The following is an 18,255-nucleotide window of genomic DNA, read 5'->3' on the forward strand; positions in this document are numbered from 1 at the left end:
ATACCAAACATTGAAAGGGATACTACAGGTATTTTAAACTAATTGAGACCTTGCCTTTTGAAAGCATCATAAATAAACAAATCACCACCCCAAATAATGAAAGAATCATTGAAGTGGGAAAGGCAATGCTACATTGGTGTGTGCATCAGCTTTATTGCAATTCTGCTAAGCACTAGGTAAGTGTGATTGTGACTTCACAACATTGCAGGATATTAATAATACAGTTGGATTACATAGTGGGGTAATGTGATGGTGATCGATATTGCTCACAATATTTATGAAAAGCTCTTGAAAGATAAGTGGTAACATAGGTAGGTAAAGGGCAAAGAGCAAAGCCATATAATACTAGAGTAAGTAGCACCAACAGAACTCCGCACAATTAGTGGGAAATGACATAACCTTGCAAATTCTAGCTTTTAAATTTTTTTTTTACTATTTCCCTTTTCTATAAAATGCAATTAAGGCACTTCATATGTATAGGGTCCAACTAAGCACCAGTTAGGGAGTCATTACTGTGGTTGACCTTCCTACTGATAATTAGAGGTAACTGGGGTAAGACCGTGAATGGTGTGTGGGTTGCAGAAACTTGTTCTAACATTTGGTCAGGAATAAGGAGCAGGGCGATTCTGATGGGGAAACACGCTGCAACCCTCAAATCAGCAACTTGACCGCTGAGGGGAAAGGTTTGTGAAATATACAGAAATGCAGCCTTTACCTGATCCTAGAAATGGTCAGATTGTAGATTTGGATATACTGTATTATCTCATCTAGAAGACGGTCAGTCATACTGTCAAAATCAGCGAAGGTATCATTCTGCAAAGAAAAAACTGTTATGATATCAATGACAATTAAAAAAAACAAAAAAAACAAACACCACCACTTTTTCCTCAAGGAATTGGGTACGGATCATGAAAAAAACCTGGTCTTTATTCAAAGAAGTACAAGTGTGTTTAGTGAAAAAACAGTTGCAGGCAAAACATTCAATCTGATTTCTTAGGATAAAATATATCTATTCTGTGTACATTTTGTTCATGGTAACCAAATCAAATGCACAACTTTCTCTGCCCAAATGAGTGAAAAAGTTGGTAGTTTAACCTTTTCAGTGCCGTAGTACGTAGCTATAATATTATAGGTCCTGGCACTGTAATAGCTACGTCCAAAGAAAAATGCTTGTCCTATGGAGCTCAGGACGTGATCTGCACTGATGGCGAATGGAACAGGGATGTTACTTCTCCCCTTTCACCATTTGTGATTGAGGGGTCACGTGTTCGAGAAAGCCGAAAAGGCCGTAGCACTCTGGTCCACGGTCCCTCTGGCACTCAAAGAATTAAAGGAGCAGTTGGCCCCAGGCTCACCGAACCAGGGACCTTTTGCATGGCAGCTTCTTCCCATTGTACTATTTCAAGTTGAGTTGCTCATGTGACTCTGATCCTCTTGTACCTCTCAATGAAAACCACTTTACCTAAAATTCATAAAAGGTGTACAGTATTTTTATCAGAGGAATGACATAGGATCGGAGGTTTCGCAACAGATGGCAAAATGAGAAGATTGGGTCAGCCATATGGTTTTGTCGTCTATACCAGGGGTGTGCAAACCTTTTGCCCTGGCCCCCCTGCCTGCTTTCCTCCCAGTGCTCGTGCCCCCTTTTACCTTCTCTACAGCGTCAAATGACGCAGCTGAGTCATGTGACGTAATGTGACCCTGCAGCGTCATTTGACACCGCATTTACATGGCGACGTGTCGCCCGAAGCTGTCTGAGTCAAGGTAAGAGAGTTACAGGGGCCTCACGCAGTCCCTGGCATTTAATTTAAATAGTTACATAGTTGATGAGGCTGAAAAAAGACGTACGTCCATCAAGTTCAACCTATGCTAAATTTAGACAACAGATACTTTATCCTATATCTATACTTATTGATGCAGAGGAAGGCAAACAAAAAACCCCATTGTTATATCATCCAATGATCTCATAAGGGGAAAAATAAATTCCTTCCTGACTTCAAGAACTGGCAATCGGATTAATCCTTGGATGAACATCCTTCCCATGTATACTTATTTGGTATATCCCTGTTTACCTTTCCTTTCTAAAAAGATGTCCAACCTTTTTTTGAACAAATGTATTGTATCTGCCATCACAGTCTCCATGGGTAATGAGTTCCACATGTTAACTGCCCTTACTGTAAAGAACCCTTTCCTTTGTTGCTGGTGAAATCTCCTTTCCTCCAACCTAAAGGGATGCCCCCGAGTCCTTTGTACTGCCCTTGGGATGAATAGTTAATTAGAAAGCTCCTTGTATTGTCCCTGAATATATTTGTATATAGTTATCATATCCCCTCCTAGACGCCGCTTTTCTAATGTAAATAAATCTAATTTAGCTAGCCTCTCCTCGTAAGTTAGATTGTCCATCCCTTCTTTAATTTGGTGGCTCTTCTCTGCACTCTCTCTAATTCCAGAATAGATTTTTATAAGGAGTGGTGCCCAAAATGCTTTGGGGAAGAGCATGGGGGCTCTAAGCACTGCACCCCCCACCCTCCCCCCCAAAAAAACAATCTTGCGCTCCCCTGTTCTATACAGCACTTCTGTGTAGGTTCATAGACAATACTTTAGAATCACGCACCTGGTTCCTCTCGGACATGAGGAAATCCTTCCGTCCACCAGGCAGTCCTAGCTCAATGTAAGTTTTTACTAAGCGGAGGTCAGCGCTGTTACCTGAAAGGATAACAACCAAGTTGATCAATACAGTTCCACCTAGCAGCAAACTAAACATATGGCAAAAACTTATTTTGGGTCAGAGATAAACTACGGGGATTGAATAATGCCAGTTTTGAACACATTTTTTTAAATAGTCTATCAATGTTGCATTGTAAACCTTGAAATGACGGCATGTGTACTGTGACAGTTCTGAGGAAACTCCACGTTATTTAGTCGATACTGAAAATACTTGTTTTTAATCTAAATTTTTCTGAAATATTAAACTAGTAGACGATGCATTCTGCGATTATAATGAAGAGAAAATGTCAATTCTGTGATATGTTACTGGGCTCGAATGAAGCATGTTTAAACTTAAATAACAAATCGGAAAGATAAAAGTCAAAGAGGGAGGCTTTTTGAAATTGTCATTTCAGTGCTTCATTTCATTAGGTTCTCCTTGTCAAGTAATATACAAGACTAAATACATCTTACATGCACCGGTTTGAATGTCACTAGGATGTCTATCTGAGACAAACAGGGCATGTAATCTATTTTTTGTTCAAAATACAATTTAAGGTCTTTCTTTAAGGTCTTTCTTTTTATAGTTGGCCAGCATACCAATTCCTGATTTTATTTTTAACAGATGTTATGACTTGTAGTATCACCTTCTTATATGTGTGTTTATGTACACACATTCCACCTTTGTATTTTGTCTGATTTGTAATCTATGGTCATTTTCAACAAAAGTAGTCTTTCCATGAATCTAAAAAGTTCCACTAGAAAAAAGTTAAAATGCCCAATTCTGAACTGAAATAAAAAAAATCAGTCTGTGCGAAGATGAATTGCTGCCACAATCTTGCTATACACCTGCCTGACTCTTGCACTCTGCTCAAGAATGTCTTCTCTCTACCCCTTTTGTATATACTGTAAAGCCCTCTCCCGCCTAAAACCTCTCACTCAATGCTCCACACCCCTGCAATGTCCTTCCCCTCAATATCCGACTGGCATCCTCGCTCTCCACCTTTAAGACCCATATTAAAACACACCTCTTTAACGAAGCATATGGGTAGCAACGCTGGCTGATACTATACATGTCATACATTGACCTTGAACCCTTGCAGACGCACTCACCAGATCACCCTAACTACTGTCTCTGAAGGCTCTTCCCACTTCCCACTTAGATTGTAAGCTCTTCTGGGCAGGGACTCCCTTTTCCTAATGTTACTTTTATGTCTCAAGCGCTTATTTCCACTATGTGTTATATTATGTTATATTATTACATCACGTGTATAACTGCTGTGAAGCGCTATGTACTTAGATGGTGTCATACAAATAAAGATATACATACATACATACTGTACAATGGCAACTGATCAAATACTGAATAGTATTTGTGTTCTTTACCATCAAGACCGTGAACACAGACAATCAGATGTATTCCTTCTTCTGAGCCGTCATCCTCCTCCGTGCTGAAGTAAGGAACAGTGGAAGCCAACTGAGGAACATCACTGTACAGGAACCCCGGGAGTTTCAACTGCTTCAGCTCCTCTTTGGCCTGAAGGAATCTAAACAAACATAACACATGCTTTATCTAGTATAATACATAAATGATCGTATCTCTTACCCACTTTCTGCAGAGGGTGGAGCAAAAGGATTCCGTGTTGCAGGTTCCTGTAGTAACTAAAAGTAACTCCTTCTAGGGATTGTGAAACTAGGCATGTTGCATGGCCATCTGTAATCACAGGTACTGTATGACATTCTTCAAGAAATGTCTCATCTAGATCGACGAAATGTTCAAAGATTGCCTCAAACATTCCTGTGCAAATAATTGCTATTTCCATTCAGCAAAAGTTCAACTGCTCAGTCTAAGGAAAGCCTCACTACGCTATTTATGAGGTAATTGCGAAAGGCTACAGAAAGGATATAATTATTTTAGAAATATTTATAAAAACAAAGTATACGACTGGTAATGAAATCAAAAGTATTGCACAAACAAATCTGCATGACAGGAAAGTGAAGCCTCCGGCGGCTCGAAGTGTAGAAAGCTTCTTAGCTTCAATTTACAGTACATAATGCTATGCCGTGGAAGACAAGGCAAGGCGCTTCTAAATCGTCATAAATAGCCGCTTCAAAACAATCTACATGGCTCATGCATTTGCAATAGTGCTTCTTTTTCGTTCAGTTTTTCAGATTGAAAAGGAGCCTTGACAAAGCCATGCTATCACAATCAGAACATACAAGCTACATTATTTAAGAGGACTGTGCGCATTTACTGGGTAGCATTTACGCTTCAATGATATTACTTTTTACTCTAAGTTTGTTGTTGCCAATCCCACAAATTAAATGCTACCACATAGATTTAAAAACAAAAACGCATTACAATGGAATTTTCTCCAGTTTAACAGTACACCTGTGTTTTTTCTTCGGCTTAAACCAAAAGGTACTTACGCTAGCATTAAAGGCTTGGGAGAGCTTTCATACCAGGAGAGAGATGAAGATGAACACGAGGTTGCACCACCCGGTTGCTTTGTAATTGTGTCCAGCATGCTCCTTGAAGAAAATGCCATACCAAAAGGAGAGTCCCTCAATGTGGAGGAAAACGATAAACAGCTGGGAGTACAAACCCCAGGCATGTTCATTGCATCTCTTAAATACTCCGAACTAATCCGCTCTGATCGCAAACATTTTTCGAGTGTGGAATCGTTAACTTCACACACTGTATCATCAGGCCTATATAAAGGCCCGTCTGTTTCCTCATAGAAGCCATTCTCAATCATTTCCTCGTCTTGTTCCTCCTCGTCGTCGTCGTCTTCTTCTGGAGGTGGCGGATCAGTAGGCTGCGGATTTGTATTTTCATTCACAGGACTGACAGGTTTGACATCGTCCGCAGGGCTGATGTCAGAAATGTCAGTGCTGCTTTGAGAGCCAAAGTAATTTTCTACAAGTCCTTGTTTGACCATGTCAGTGCTATTCGTGGAGGGCAGGTTTGTAATCACACCTTCACTTTCAGTTACAACTTCAGGCAGGTCTTGACTACTGTGTTTCGGCTCAACAACCTCAACATCCGTTCCTTTGTCTTTCTCCATCTTAACCTCTGCATCACTGGCAATTACACCTGAAACTACACATGGTTCCCCCAAGTAAATAACTTCAGGCTTGATTGTACCCTCTGCTGTATTGTGATGTTTGTTAGGTATTTGAGGATCCCTAAAAGATGTTATGGTGTTCGACAGGGGGATAGGAATACTTTTCACTTCGTTTGGCGTTTCCTCATCAGATATTGCAAACTGGAAAAGATCTCGGATACTTGAAAGGGAGGAATGTAGAGATAAGGTTTCATTGTCCGAAAACACAACACATTGAGGTTGCAAAAGAATGCCGGCTTTCTTGGTGTCATACTTTAGCAAATCAACTGTACCTACATCCAAGATAGTTTTTCTGTCCCTTAGCTGGCTCTCTGGGACAACTGATATTTTTGAATTTTCATCAGGTGAAAGCTCATCCTCATCTGAAGGCAATGAGTTTATCGATGTCAAAGATGACTGGATTTCACTCAGTGCACTGGTGCTCTCTGTGCAATGGCTTTCAACTGCAGCCTTCAGATTAGTGTCTGGTTTTAGCAAAAGCTGCGGAAATACTTTGTCGGTTGCAACAGCTCCTTGCTCCGTCAGGTTTTCCAGACTTGGTTCTAGATTTGGGTGTGTTGCAAAAGAGCTGGGCTCACTTTCTACACCAGAGTCAGAAAACCTTGAAGATGCACAGGTGAGATTCATGTCTGGTAACTTAATGGTGTCCCCACTTACTACAATGTGGACCTCTTTCGGGGTAATGATTTGCGGACTGTTTTTCAGCCTTAAGAAGGCATCTCCAGTTCCACTCAGTCTAAAATGTGTTTCCAGTGCAACATCTTTGTCAAACACACAGTCTGGTTCTAGTGAGCTAGTTATTCCACCTTCCAAAGGAGGAAAATCAAGCACCTGCAATTCATCCTTAAATGTCACATCTTTACAGGTCTCGGACCTTGAGCCAAAAATGACAGTTACTTTTTCGCCCTCATATGGGTTCTTGCTACTTGGCTTAACCTCAATTATTCTTAATCCTGAAGGGATCATGGTTTGACCGACATGGCAACTTTCTTCAGGAACAGCAGGCTGCAGTGTGCTATCCAGTAGTGAAACTCCAGTACCTGCCTGTCGCGTGTTGACTGTACCTAAAATAGCGGAATTGGAGAAAGGAGTTAGGTTACCAGCATCCCAAGTACTGTACTGGCTTTTATGGATATTGTCACCTCTTGCAGACAGCGGTTTATTTATGTCTGCATTAGACGGCAGAGAGTTATGCCCCTTTTGCCATGTTTGTAAGCCAGAGGACTTAGTGTCACTTGGCAGGCCCCCCTTCATGGGGTAAAGTCCTTCCTTCTGGCAATGTAAAGGCCTGCCTTCAAAGGGTTTAGACATAGCCTCTGCTGTAGCAGCCTTTAAACATTTGTAGCTCACTAAAACCACTGAGTCCTTAGAATTTTGCTTTACTATCTTTTTGGGGTTCTCAGGTTTCATTGTTCTCATGAGTTTATTTACTTTTGCTTTTGATTTACTTTCATCTTCGTTTTTACCCTTTTGGGTCTTTGTTAGCTGCTTTTCACACTCAGTATACCAAGCATTAGAGGCACCTTCAGGTCTGACTTTCAGCTCTGGGCTGTCAAGTCCACATACAGATCCCTCTTCGTTTTCAAGCCTGTCCAGTTTATTGGAATCTGATCTCTGCAAATTCTGAACTCCCATCCAGGGTCCATCCAAGTCTGTAATGCAGAATACATAGATACAACGTCAAACATGTGCCATTTTTTCCACATCACTGTGACTTTGTTAAACCATTCCAGCAAAAATATATTGAATGTTTAGCAGTTTAAAATGTTCTGACAATTTATGCATAGCTGAAACATTAAATATATAAGCTGCTGTCTGGCTTCTTCAGCTCTGCTTCCCTCCACCTTTGCTTGACACTGCACCACTATTTATATCCTTCTATCCCAGCTACTTCTGCATACCGCATTAAAAAGCACTCCCACAAATTCTCACCTTTCTCTCTTCTCTCTACTCCTTGTTGCTGTCTCTCCCCTAATTTAGAACCTGGCCATATACACATCTGCTTTCACCCACCCCTCCGTGCCTCCTCCTCCTGACCTACCTATGAGCTATGTGTTAACCTATCTAACTTAATACCTATTCCTGGTCTCTGTTCATTCTTTCTTCCCTTCTCCTGTGCCCTCTGGAATGTCTGCTCTCTGACTGTACAGTCAATGGGGTTTGTTTGTGAAATGGTGCTCAAAGTGCTGGGGCTGTATATGATGGAAGGGAGTGCAGGCTGGGTATGATCAATTGTACAGTAGCAGTACTAAGTCTTAAGAGGGCATAAGGTACCCTGAAGGTCGGGGTAGGTTGCCAAAGGACACCCCCCCTTTCCTCATCGGGTAAGCCCCAGGTATGTACTCACAGTCTTGCCTCTCCCAGGGTCTCCCTTCCAGAGCGTGCAGCTGAAGTAGGATAGGAACTCCAAAAACCAGGGTGTGCAGCGCACAGCAAACGAGGAGAGCAGGTCTTGCAATAAAAAGTCCTTTATTGGGGAATCATATGGTGTGGAACAGCAGCAAACCTTCTACGCGTTTCGTTCGGATGAACTTTATCAAGAAGTGCTGTCTGTTGTATGTGCAATCATTTAAATGCAGCTGACTGCCGTATTTTCGCGCCACTGGTGACGTCACTGAACGTCACTGACCAATAGGGAATACGAACGCCGCGCATGCGCCCCGCGCCAGAGTCCTAAGGGATTCCCTGCTCAGTGCCAGCCGCGCTCAATCATGAGAGGTACGCCCAGCAGGGCGGCTCTACAGATGAGAGCACGCCTCTGGCACTCGCAGGGGACTACCTCCTCCTCCCCGTCCGGCGCATGCGTGGTAGTGTAACTACATGAAATCCCCTGTTATATTCTTTGCGATCTTGTTTAAGGTTTCTAACCAAAGGGAAAAATTTGTTTATGATTGTGATGATATCTTATAAATACAGGGACAGTCCATATTAATGCACTGAGCTGGAAAATTACTAAGCAGTCAGCTGCAATGTAAAGTACATGGTAAGACATACAGATACAATTTTTTTATCCTAAATATAAGATCAATATATAACAGAATTTACAAAAAACAAATACACATGATCAAAGTGTAAGAATATGCAGATGCAGACAAATGACAAGCAAACAAGTTGCTCAATATTAGTAAGATGCACATATCTATACAGTTTATTGGTTTGTTAAAACTAAAACATTTAACATAATTAGTTTATTAATTAAAAAATGCCTGCAAAGCAATGTTAAAACATAAGTAAAAAAAGAGAAATGTAAATGAATCTTATACCTGTATAGAGACAACAACAAATGGTGTGCCCCTTTTGGTTCAATGGAGATTATATTATACTCAAGTGCGGTTTTATTATTTATTTATATAATGTGAGATGCCGTGTTGAGAACATATATTTTTATAGAATAATTTTTATCAATAGAAAAATTCATCAAAATAAATTCATATTTATTACATTTATATCTAAATTCATATTTATTAAAAATTTATATCTAGAGAAAATTCATTTTTTAATTGCAGTTTATCTCTATATATGGATGCCTTACAAAAACATTTTTCATATCCAGAAGAAACTTCATATTTTACAAAGTTGATATTACAATTATCTCGTTGGTTGGACGAGAGCAAATTATTCTTAATGGCTTTGTTATACCATAAGTCTGATTTTTGTTAATATATCTTAAAAGCATTTTGTTTATACCAATTTAGGCAGAGCCGAGTCTCATTGAATATAATTCTAGTATCCCTTAAATTATTGGCTTATTTGGATTATTGGACTTTTTTGGCTATTTTGTATCCAATCCCTGTGGGTGAACCAAAGGACAATAATGAAGAACACTTATTTCTAAAGATTTTTTAACGATCTTAATAGGGATATCTTAATAAATCTTATTTCAGGAAGTGATTAATGTTCCATTCTACATTTATTCCTTCTGGGAACCTGGTTTTTAGTGTAAATATCCAATAGGATTCTCTGCCATCTAGTGCTTTAACAATGTTCCCCCCTCTTTCTTTTTTGATTATCCTCTCAATACCCATGAATGAGAAGCTGTTGATACCCCCCTGCCCACATTCTGAAAAGTGTTTCGACACAGGATGCTCAGTGTCCTTCTTACGTATCAATCTACATAATCCAAATAAGCCAATAATTTAAGGGATACTAGAATTATATTCAATGAGACTCGGCTCTGCCTAAATTGGTATAAACAAAATGCTTTTAAGATATATTAACAAAAATCAGACTTATGGTATAACAAAGCCATTAAGAATAATTTGCTCTCGTCCAACCAACCACGAGATAATTGTAATATCAACTTTGTAAAATATGAAGTTTCTTCTGGATATGAAAAATGTTTTTGTAAGGCATCCATATATAGAGATAAACTGCAATTAAAAAATGAATTTTTTCTAGATATAAATTTTTAATAAATATGAATTTAGATATAAATTTAATAAATATGAATTTATTTTGATGAATTTTTCTATTGATAAAAATTATTCTATAAAAATATATGTTCTCAACACGGCATCTCACATTATATAAATAAAAAATCAAACCGCACTTGAGTATAATATAATCTCCATTGAACCAATAGGGGCACACCATTTGTTGTTGTCTCTATACAGGTATAAGATTCATTTACATTTCTCTTTTTTTACTTATGTTTTAACATTGCTTTGCAGGCATTTTTTAATTATTAAACTAATTATGTTAAATGTGTTTTAGTTTTAACAAACCAATAAACTGTATAGATATGTGCATCTTACTAATATTGAGCAACTTGTTTGCTTGTCATTTGTCTGCATCTGCATATTCTTACACTTTGATCATGTGTATTTGTTTTTTGTAAATTCTGTTATATATTGATCTTATATTTAGGATAAAAAAATTGTATCTGTATGTCTTACCATGTACTTTACATTGCAGCTGACTGCTTAGTAATTTTCCAGCTCAGTGCATTAATATGGACTGTCCCTGTATTTATAAGATATCATCACAATCATAAACAAATTTTTCCCTTTGGTTAGAAACCTTAAACAAGATCGCAAAGAATATAACAGGGGATTTCATGTAGTTACACTACCACGCATGCGCCGGACGGGGAGGAGGAGGTAGTCCCCTGCGAGTGCCAGAGGCGTGCTCTCATCTGTAGAGCCGCCCTGCTGGGCGTACCTCTCATGATTGAGCGCGGCTGGCACTGAGCAGGGAATCCCTTAGGACTCTGGCGCGGGGCGCATGCGCGGCGTTCGTATTCCCTATTGGTCAGTGACGTTCAGTGACGTCACCAGTGGCGCGAAAATACGGCAGTCAGCTGCATTTAAATGATTGCACATACAACAGACAGCACTTCTTGATAAAGTTCATCCGAACGAAACGCGTAGAAGGTTTGCTGCTGTTCCACACCATATGATTCCCCAATAAAGGACTTTTTATTGCAAGACCTGCTCTCCTCGTTTGCTGTGCGCTGCACACCCTGGTTTTTGGTGTAAAGTCAATGGGTTGGGGGGGTTGCTGAAATGGATTGGGGGGGCTGCTGAAATGGGCTGGGGGGGCTGCCGAAATGGGCTGGGGGGGCAGCCGAAATGGGCTGGGGGGGCAGCCGAAATGGGCTGGGGGGGCTGCAGAAATGGGCTGGGGGGGGCTGCCGAAATGGGCTGGGGGGGGGCTGCCGAAATGGGCTGGGGGGGGCTGCCGAAATGGGCTGGGGGGGCTGCCGAAATGGGCTGAGGGGGGCTGCTGAAATGGGCTGGGGGGGCTGCTGAAATGGGCTGGGGGGGTGCTGAAATGGGCTGGGGGGGGCTGCTGAAATTGGCTGGGGGGGCTGCTGAAATGGGCTGGGGGGGCTGCTGAAATGGGCTGGGGGGGCTGCTGAAATGGGCTGGGGGGGCTGCTGAAATGGGCTGGGGGGCTGCTGAAATGGGCTGGGGGGCTGCTGAAATGGTGAAATGGGTTGGGGGAGATATGTGAGGTGCAGGGGGGAGAGAGATGTGAGGTGCAGGGGGGGAGAGAGATGTGAGGTGCAGGGGGGAGAGAGATGTGAGGTGCAGGGGGGAGAGAGATGTGAGGTGCAGGGGGGAGAGAGATGTGAGGTGCAGGGGGGGAGAGAGATGTGAGGTGCAGGGGGGGAGAGAGATGTGAGGTGCAGGGGGGGAGAGAGATGTGAGGTGCAGGGGGGGAGAGAGATGTGAGGTGCAGGTGGGGAGAGAGATGTGAGGTGCAGGGGGGAGAGAGAGATGTGAGGTGCAGGGGGGAGAGAGAGATGTGAGGTGCAGGGGGGGAGAGAGATGTGAGGTACAGGGGGGGAGAGTGATGTGAGGTGCAGGGGGGGAGAGTGATGTGAGGTGCAGGGGTGGGAGTGATGTGAGGTGCAGGGGGGTGGGATGTGTGTGGTGTGCAGGGGGGTATTATGTGTATGGGTGAGAGGGAGAGATGGGGGTATGAGAGATCGATGGGGAGTCTCGCAAAGGTTGATGATGGGTTTTTTTGGGGGAGATATGAGGATGATGATGAAGGGTGCTGGGGTAGATATATGAGGATGATGATGATGATGATGAAGGGTGCTGGGGTAGATATATGAGGATGATGATAATGATGATGATTTTACCCGTGCGGCCCCAAACTTTTTTCCTTGGAGCAGTTCGGCCCTTCTCACTGTACAAGTTGTGCAGGCCTGCTCTAGATTATAAGCTCTCACGAGCAGGGCCCTTATTAGCTTTTGGATCTGTTTGCGCTTGTTTGTCCTTATTTGGCATGTCATTCTGTTTATGTAATTTATATCCCACAGTACCCCCATTGTCAGGAGCAGCCAACTCCAGTCCTCAAGGGCCACTAACAGGTCAGGTTTTAAGGATACCCCTGCTGCAGCACAGGTGGCTGAATTAGTGGCTCAGTCGAAAACTGAGCCACCTGTGCTGAGGCAGAGATATCCTTAAAACTTGAGCTGCTGGTGGTCCTTGAGGACTGGAGTTGGCCGCTCCTGCTTTAGACCATTTCCTGCAAAAGGAAAGAAGCTCAATTTGAAAGCAGTAATCACGCCTACCTATTATTTACCATTGATTTCTTTCTATAATTGGAACTGGAGGGCGGATTATCTGCAGTTTATTCACACTATCTTTTAGCTCTCTGTTTCCCGAGATACTTAGCCATTTAGGTGACCGTGTTTTCCTCCACAGTAGGGATTAAGGAAATGGCCAACTGCACCGATCCGGAATGTTAATAGGAAGCCACAACGTCATCCGGGGGATCATTTTGCGGCTTCATATTGAACGACGGCCGTTTAAATGTCCAGGAAGAAACACTGGCAACTAAATGGGTAAGTATCTTAGGAGCCAGGAGGCCCACTGAGCTCAAAATAGCACGAGCTAGCTCTTAAGGACCCCCTGGTTAAAATGATATAAAACAAATCAATATTGAAATTAGGAGGGATCGATGTCTTTAGGTGTTCATTTGCACGTCTATGTCGAGAACCTAAAAGCTGCTTTTTAAACAAAGTATGGTGCTTACAAAATCGGAACAAGTTTGGGTGACCTGTTTTGTATTGAGTGTTATGTTGTATTTTCATTATATAGTGGGATTTTCAGCTATACGTACCTTCTGTGATATAATCTAAATACCTATCTTCAAAGATAATTGGCAGGGAGTTAAAGTCTCCATCCAGTTCACTGCATTCAAGGGGAAGAGGAGGAAGGGAACAGAAGTAGGTAGAGTTTTTTATAGCAGTGGACATCTGAAGATGGCTCTGAGCACTGCAAGGAGGAAACGATTTTAGTGTACATATAACACAAGAATAAACTGGTGCAAGTGTTTTTTAAATGAATTGATAAACTAATGGATCTTAATAACCATGAAGAGGCATCCAAGTCACTTTCCATATTAAACCTCCATTCTTTTCTCATGCTCTGTGAATGACTGCTTTTTTCTTCTATATGGTACATATAGCTCACGGTGAGATGTCTAACAGTAGTACACATGGCTGAGGCAGAAGAGCAATATGCATAACAATCAATCCAGCAAAAATATATTCATTTATACATTTGCACCAATTTCTCTCATTCTAGTCCCATTTCTACCATTTAGCAGTTTTAGAGAAAGTGAAGAAATGGCTGTAACATACCGGCATCTAGTGCTTAACTCCAGTCCTTAAGACCCCGCAACAGGTTAAGTTTTAAGGATATCCCTGCTTCGGCCCAGGTGGGTCAGTCTTCGACTGAGCCACTGATTGAACCACCTGTTCCGACGCTGGGATATCCTTAAAGCCTGACCTGTTGCGAGGTCTTGAGGACTGGAGTTGAAAACCCCTGATCTAGAAGACCACACAGATTCCCAGGGTGGTGGTACTCTCCACTACTAGTGATGACCGGTGACCATGGTGTAAGGAAATGGCCACTAGGTACTTTTGGGGCACATGCCCAATACCTAGGTTGCCCATGCGTCATTGTGATTGTGAGGAGGAGATTCTCTGGCACGCAAGGCTTCAAACCCTTTAATGCTGGAATGCAATACAATGCTTTGCAATTGTATATATACAATGTAAGAGGTGGGGAAGGCACTCCTGTTAAGATGATGGCAGGGTGCCACAGTCAAAAGCAGAGGATATAGTTAATAAGATGACCAGCACTCCTGCATAGGTGAAATTCATTTTATTATTATCATTGTGATGGTAAGGGTAATGTGGCTATCATATGACAGGTTAAGTCCAGCCATTGCTCCTACTAGTAAAGATGAAGGCCCAGGTTTTCAGTGTTTGTATCCATCTTATAGTGGATAAAATGGCTGACTTGTGTGATACTATATGCTCTGTAGCAGTTGTTTCCCCCATGCATATTTTATGTGATGTATGCGAATGACTCCTTTTCTGTGTTGAGTGGGTACTCTACTTAGCCAGCCAGCACACAAAAGAAACTGGGCCCAGACCCAACTGACACAGTTCCTAGTGGTCAGTTTGAATTTCTCACTTTCCTAAAGCACCGTCATCTCCCATGGCCTTGATTGGCCCATCACGGCCGAGTCCTTGCTCTGCAATTAGTCGACATAGCTCACTCTGATTGACCAATGTAGCATCCATGCACTGATTGGTCGGCAGCCCTCCTCCATAGTTTCTGATGGAGGCCCAAGGTCTATGTAAAACCGTGCCGATCTCAGTTGCAGTGTATCACGAGTTTATTGTGACTATGGTTAGTAGGTGTATCTCAGAGGTTTTTGCCGGAGAAAGCAAAATGCTGATCGGTCGAATAGACGAGCGGGACAGTTGAACTTCCTATTCAGCAAATGGCATCCCTCAGGTTTTGAGGGAGCAGAACCCTGCAGAGAGTGGAATCTGACCTGGGTAAGCCTAATGATGTGGCGCCCAGCACCTGGTTAGCTAGGATTTCCCCGTAACCCCTATTTTGGCGAGTTGCACTGTGATCTTGTATTATGTTGTGCCTGTTCACTCCGGTCAAAATAAACCTGTCTGGTGAATACGATTCCGGTGTATTTTGTCCCGGTCTCCGGTGACAATCACTTGATAATAAATTGAAATGTCACTTATGCAGGAGTGCTGTATATAGATATATAGACACACAGGAATCTACATTATTTTTTAACTAAAGACTTACTGTATTGTACTTCCACTTCTAAAGTGATAATTATAAACGAGGGCACGTCATTATATGAAGCTTTATCATACTCACTGCAGTTCTTGGTATGCAAGGGCCGCTTGTCTGGGATGCTCAAGGCAAAAGAAAGCTTCAGCAAACCTACGCACCTAAGAAACCAACAGGTAAAGACGCAGACATGATATATTCTACAGTGGCTTGAACAGGCATAAGGTATCGTTTCAATTTCTTGGCCTATCTTTTCTTACAGATTTAACTACCTTCCTAGTTGCTCCTCTACGCAATTGTAGAAGGAGTTTGTTTTGTGGCTTATTTCACTATGACGTTACATGTGCAAACAAATACAGGATTTTGATAGAAGGGATATCCTCAGTCCAAATGTAATTTAGTTCATGGACTGGAGGCTGCCTTAAAAAGGTCTCTCACAATGGTAATTGTGGCTTAAACAGATTGGAGGAGGAGTTGCGTTTCCCTTATAACAGGAAACACATGTTCAAGACCAAACACAGTTTTTTTGAGATGCAGAGCAACAGCATCCTAGGCACCAAAATTAGATTGCAAACTCTTTGGGCATAGAATTCAGTGAGCCTGTAACTACATAACCTATCGTCACTATACCAAATAAACTAATTACAACTCCTACCTCTTCTGCTACAGACTGCTAGCGCTCTCAACTTGTATTCTCCTTAAAGCATGGAAGGGCATTGTACACAGACACACGGTCGTGTGACTATATCCACCTGAGGGATGGCCATCCAGAAGGTACATGAAGAAGTATAATAATACATGTAAAATGTCATATTATGGGGCGCAATGGCCAAGCGGTGCTAAGCCATAAGACACCTTACAGTTTATTTAGTAAATATACCCCAATATTTGGAATGCTTTTCAATGTATATTAAAATGCTAGCTATTGTTACCTTAATGTTTACAGTTATTTTTAAAATGTAAATATAGTATTTTGGCTTCTGATTCATAAAGAGACCATTGGCTAAGTAGCCATATGAATGATTGAAGGTCAAAACTTGTTTATTGCTACATTACAAATTACTTGAATTATGAACATACTGTACACACATTAAGAACATCTTCCAGAGCGGAAGACATAACACGTTCACGTATAAAACAAGCAATCCTTTTGTTTGACTGCTTACCCTTAGTGTATGATGTTCCTGTACAACCAGGGCGGTGATTTCATCTTGCAACACGATAATTTCAAGAAACTGTCCCCACAGAGCCATCAGGAGTGAGCAAAGCTGTGCAAGGTTCATGTTTATGAGTTCTGCCAGTTCATCAGGATTTTCTATTTTCTGGTAAACCAAAAAAAAACAAAACTGTGTTACTTTTTCCCCCCCTCCCTCTGTTTTTCAATAACCTTCAATTATGGATTGAACCTAATCATTGATTTAAATTAAGGAAACAATGAATTTGTGCATGAACAAATGTTGACTTTCGCACCGAAACAATGCATTATTGCTAGTTCTTCACCAGAAAGTCTTTTGATCTGCTCTAAATATAAGCCCAAGTTCCAACTGAAGTTAAAATATTACACCTAGCTAATATTATATTTCTTGTACTTAAAGGAGCAATCCAAGCCGGCTCATGTTTAGCAAATATATAATTGAAGCAGCGGGTCTCCGGAGCTGAACCCCCTTCATTTCAGCTACGGGGACCCCCTGCTTCCGGAGATACTTACCTCCGTAGTAGGTGCCGGTAATCGTTCTGCTTGGCTAGCTGGGCTTTAAAGTTTAAAGCTCCCGCGTCACATAAGCCATTAGGAAGCCGCATCGATGAAGTCACGGCTTCCTATTGGCCCGCAGGGCATGGGAGCTTTGAATAGAGGCAAATACGTGATCACTGGTAGCCGAGGACCTATGCATCTCCAGTAGCAGGGGGTCCCCGGAGCTGAAATCAAAGGGGGTTAGCTCCGGAGACACTGTGCTTCAACACTATATACAAATTATAAACATTCGCCGGCATGGATTGCCGCTTTATAGGAGCACCTAAAATATGGACTAGTGATACATTAACAGCACCAGTCCCTCAAACATTTGGGTTGTTAACCAATTCAACTACCATTACCAGATGCTGAATGTTACAAGCTACAATCTTTTCAAAGGTGCCAATGGGTTTTGAATCTAGAATTGGAACTGTGCGCGTGCCGTAGAGATTGCCGGCAGCCACCTTGGAAAACTTTGCCTGCACAGCCAAGCACTGGACCAGGAAGGACGTGGAGAGCAAGCGCCCCCCTAGCAAAAACGAGACCATCAGGGTACGGGAGAAGCAGAGCCACGGATTGCGATCTAAGGGCGCAGGTGTCCTGGTTTAAATAACCCCCACAACCTGTTTGACTAGGCATCTTGTAAGTGCGATTCCTTTTTTCTATTTGCGTGGTTTGCACAGGTAACAGTGTACACTATGTTTGCCTTTTCTTTATGATTTTCTTCACAAGGGGGGAGGCCGGAGATCTGAGAATCTTTCTGTGAGGATCCCCGCAGTTTGACAGTGTGGACATTACATCCTCCAGATTACACCATTCTACTGGATCACATTTAAAGATTTTTCTGAAGGATTTTGCGCCTCTATATTTCTTACGAAGGTCAGTGTTAGACATATTTGGAAACACATACCTTAACATCCTCACATAATTCTGAGAGGCGAGCGTCTACATCGATTTTCTCTGAAGAAGCAAAACAGGGCATATATAAACAAGTACATAAAGAAACAGCGGCAACAACTAACAATATACAGCAATCACAACCTGTCTGAGACGTAAATGTCTTCAGCAGATCAAGAGGTTCTTCAAGTATCACAGAAGGCACTGTACTAGGAGAACA

The 18,255-nt window shown here is 41.9% G+C and overlaps 1 protein-coding gene across 6 annotated transcripts in view; it reads right to left on the bottom strand.

The window, feature by feature from the left end:
* Positions 1–18,255, bottom strand: part of FAM135A (family with sequence similarity 135 member A) — a 170,566-nt gene that overhangs the window by 19,563 nt on the left and 132,748 nt on the right. For 3 of the 6 annotated variants that reach the window (XM_075598073.1, XM_075598071.1, XM_075598072.1), the window contains 8 exons: positions 18,049–18,098; positions 16,573–16,728; positions 15,494–15,567; positions 13,413–13,567; positions 5,137–7,486; positions 4,093–4,253; positions 2,615–2,706; positions 716–813 (listed from right to left, as the gene is read on the bottom strand). In XM_075598073.1, the coding sequence (XP_075454188.1) occupies positions 716–813; positions 2,615–2,706; positions 4,093–4,253; positions 5,137–7,486; positions 13,413–13,567; positions 15,494–15,567; positions 16,573–16,728; positions 18,049–18,098 (3,136 nt within the window). Of the gene's footprint in view, positions 1–715; positions 814–2,614; positions 2,707–4,092; positions 4,254–5,136; positions 7,487–13,412; positions 13,568–15,493; positions 15,568–16,572; positions 16,729–18,048; positions 18,099–18,255 lie in introns of those variants that run through there. The other 3 variants (XM_075598075.1, XM_075598074.1, XM_075598076.1) reach the window with 3 other exon arrangements.

The sequence above is a fragment of the Ascaphus truei genome, chromosome 4 (assembly GCF_040206685.1).
Source record: "Ascaphus truei isolate aAscTru1 chromosome 4, aAscTru1.hap1, whole genome shotgun sequence".
NCBI classification, from domain to species: Eukaryota; Metazoa; Chordata; class Amphibia; order Anura; family Ascaphidae; genus Ascaphus; species Ascaphus truei.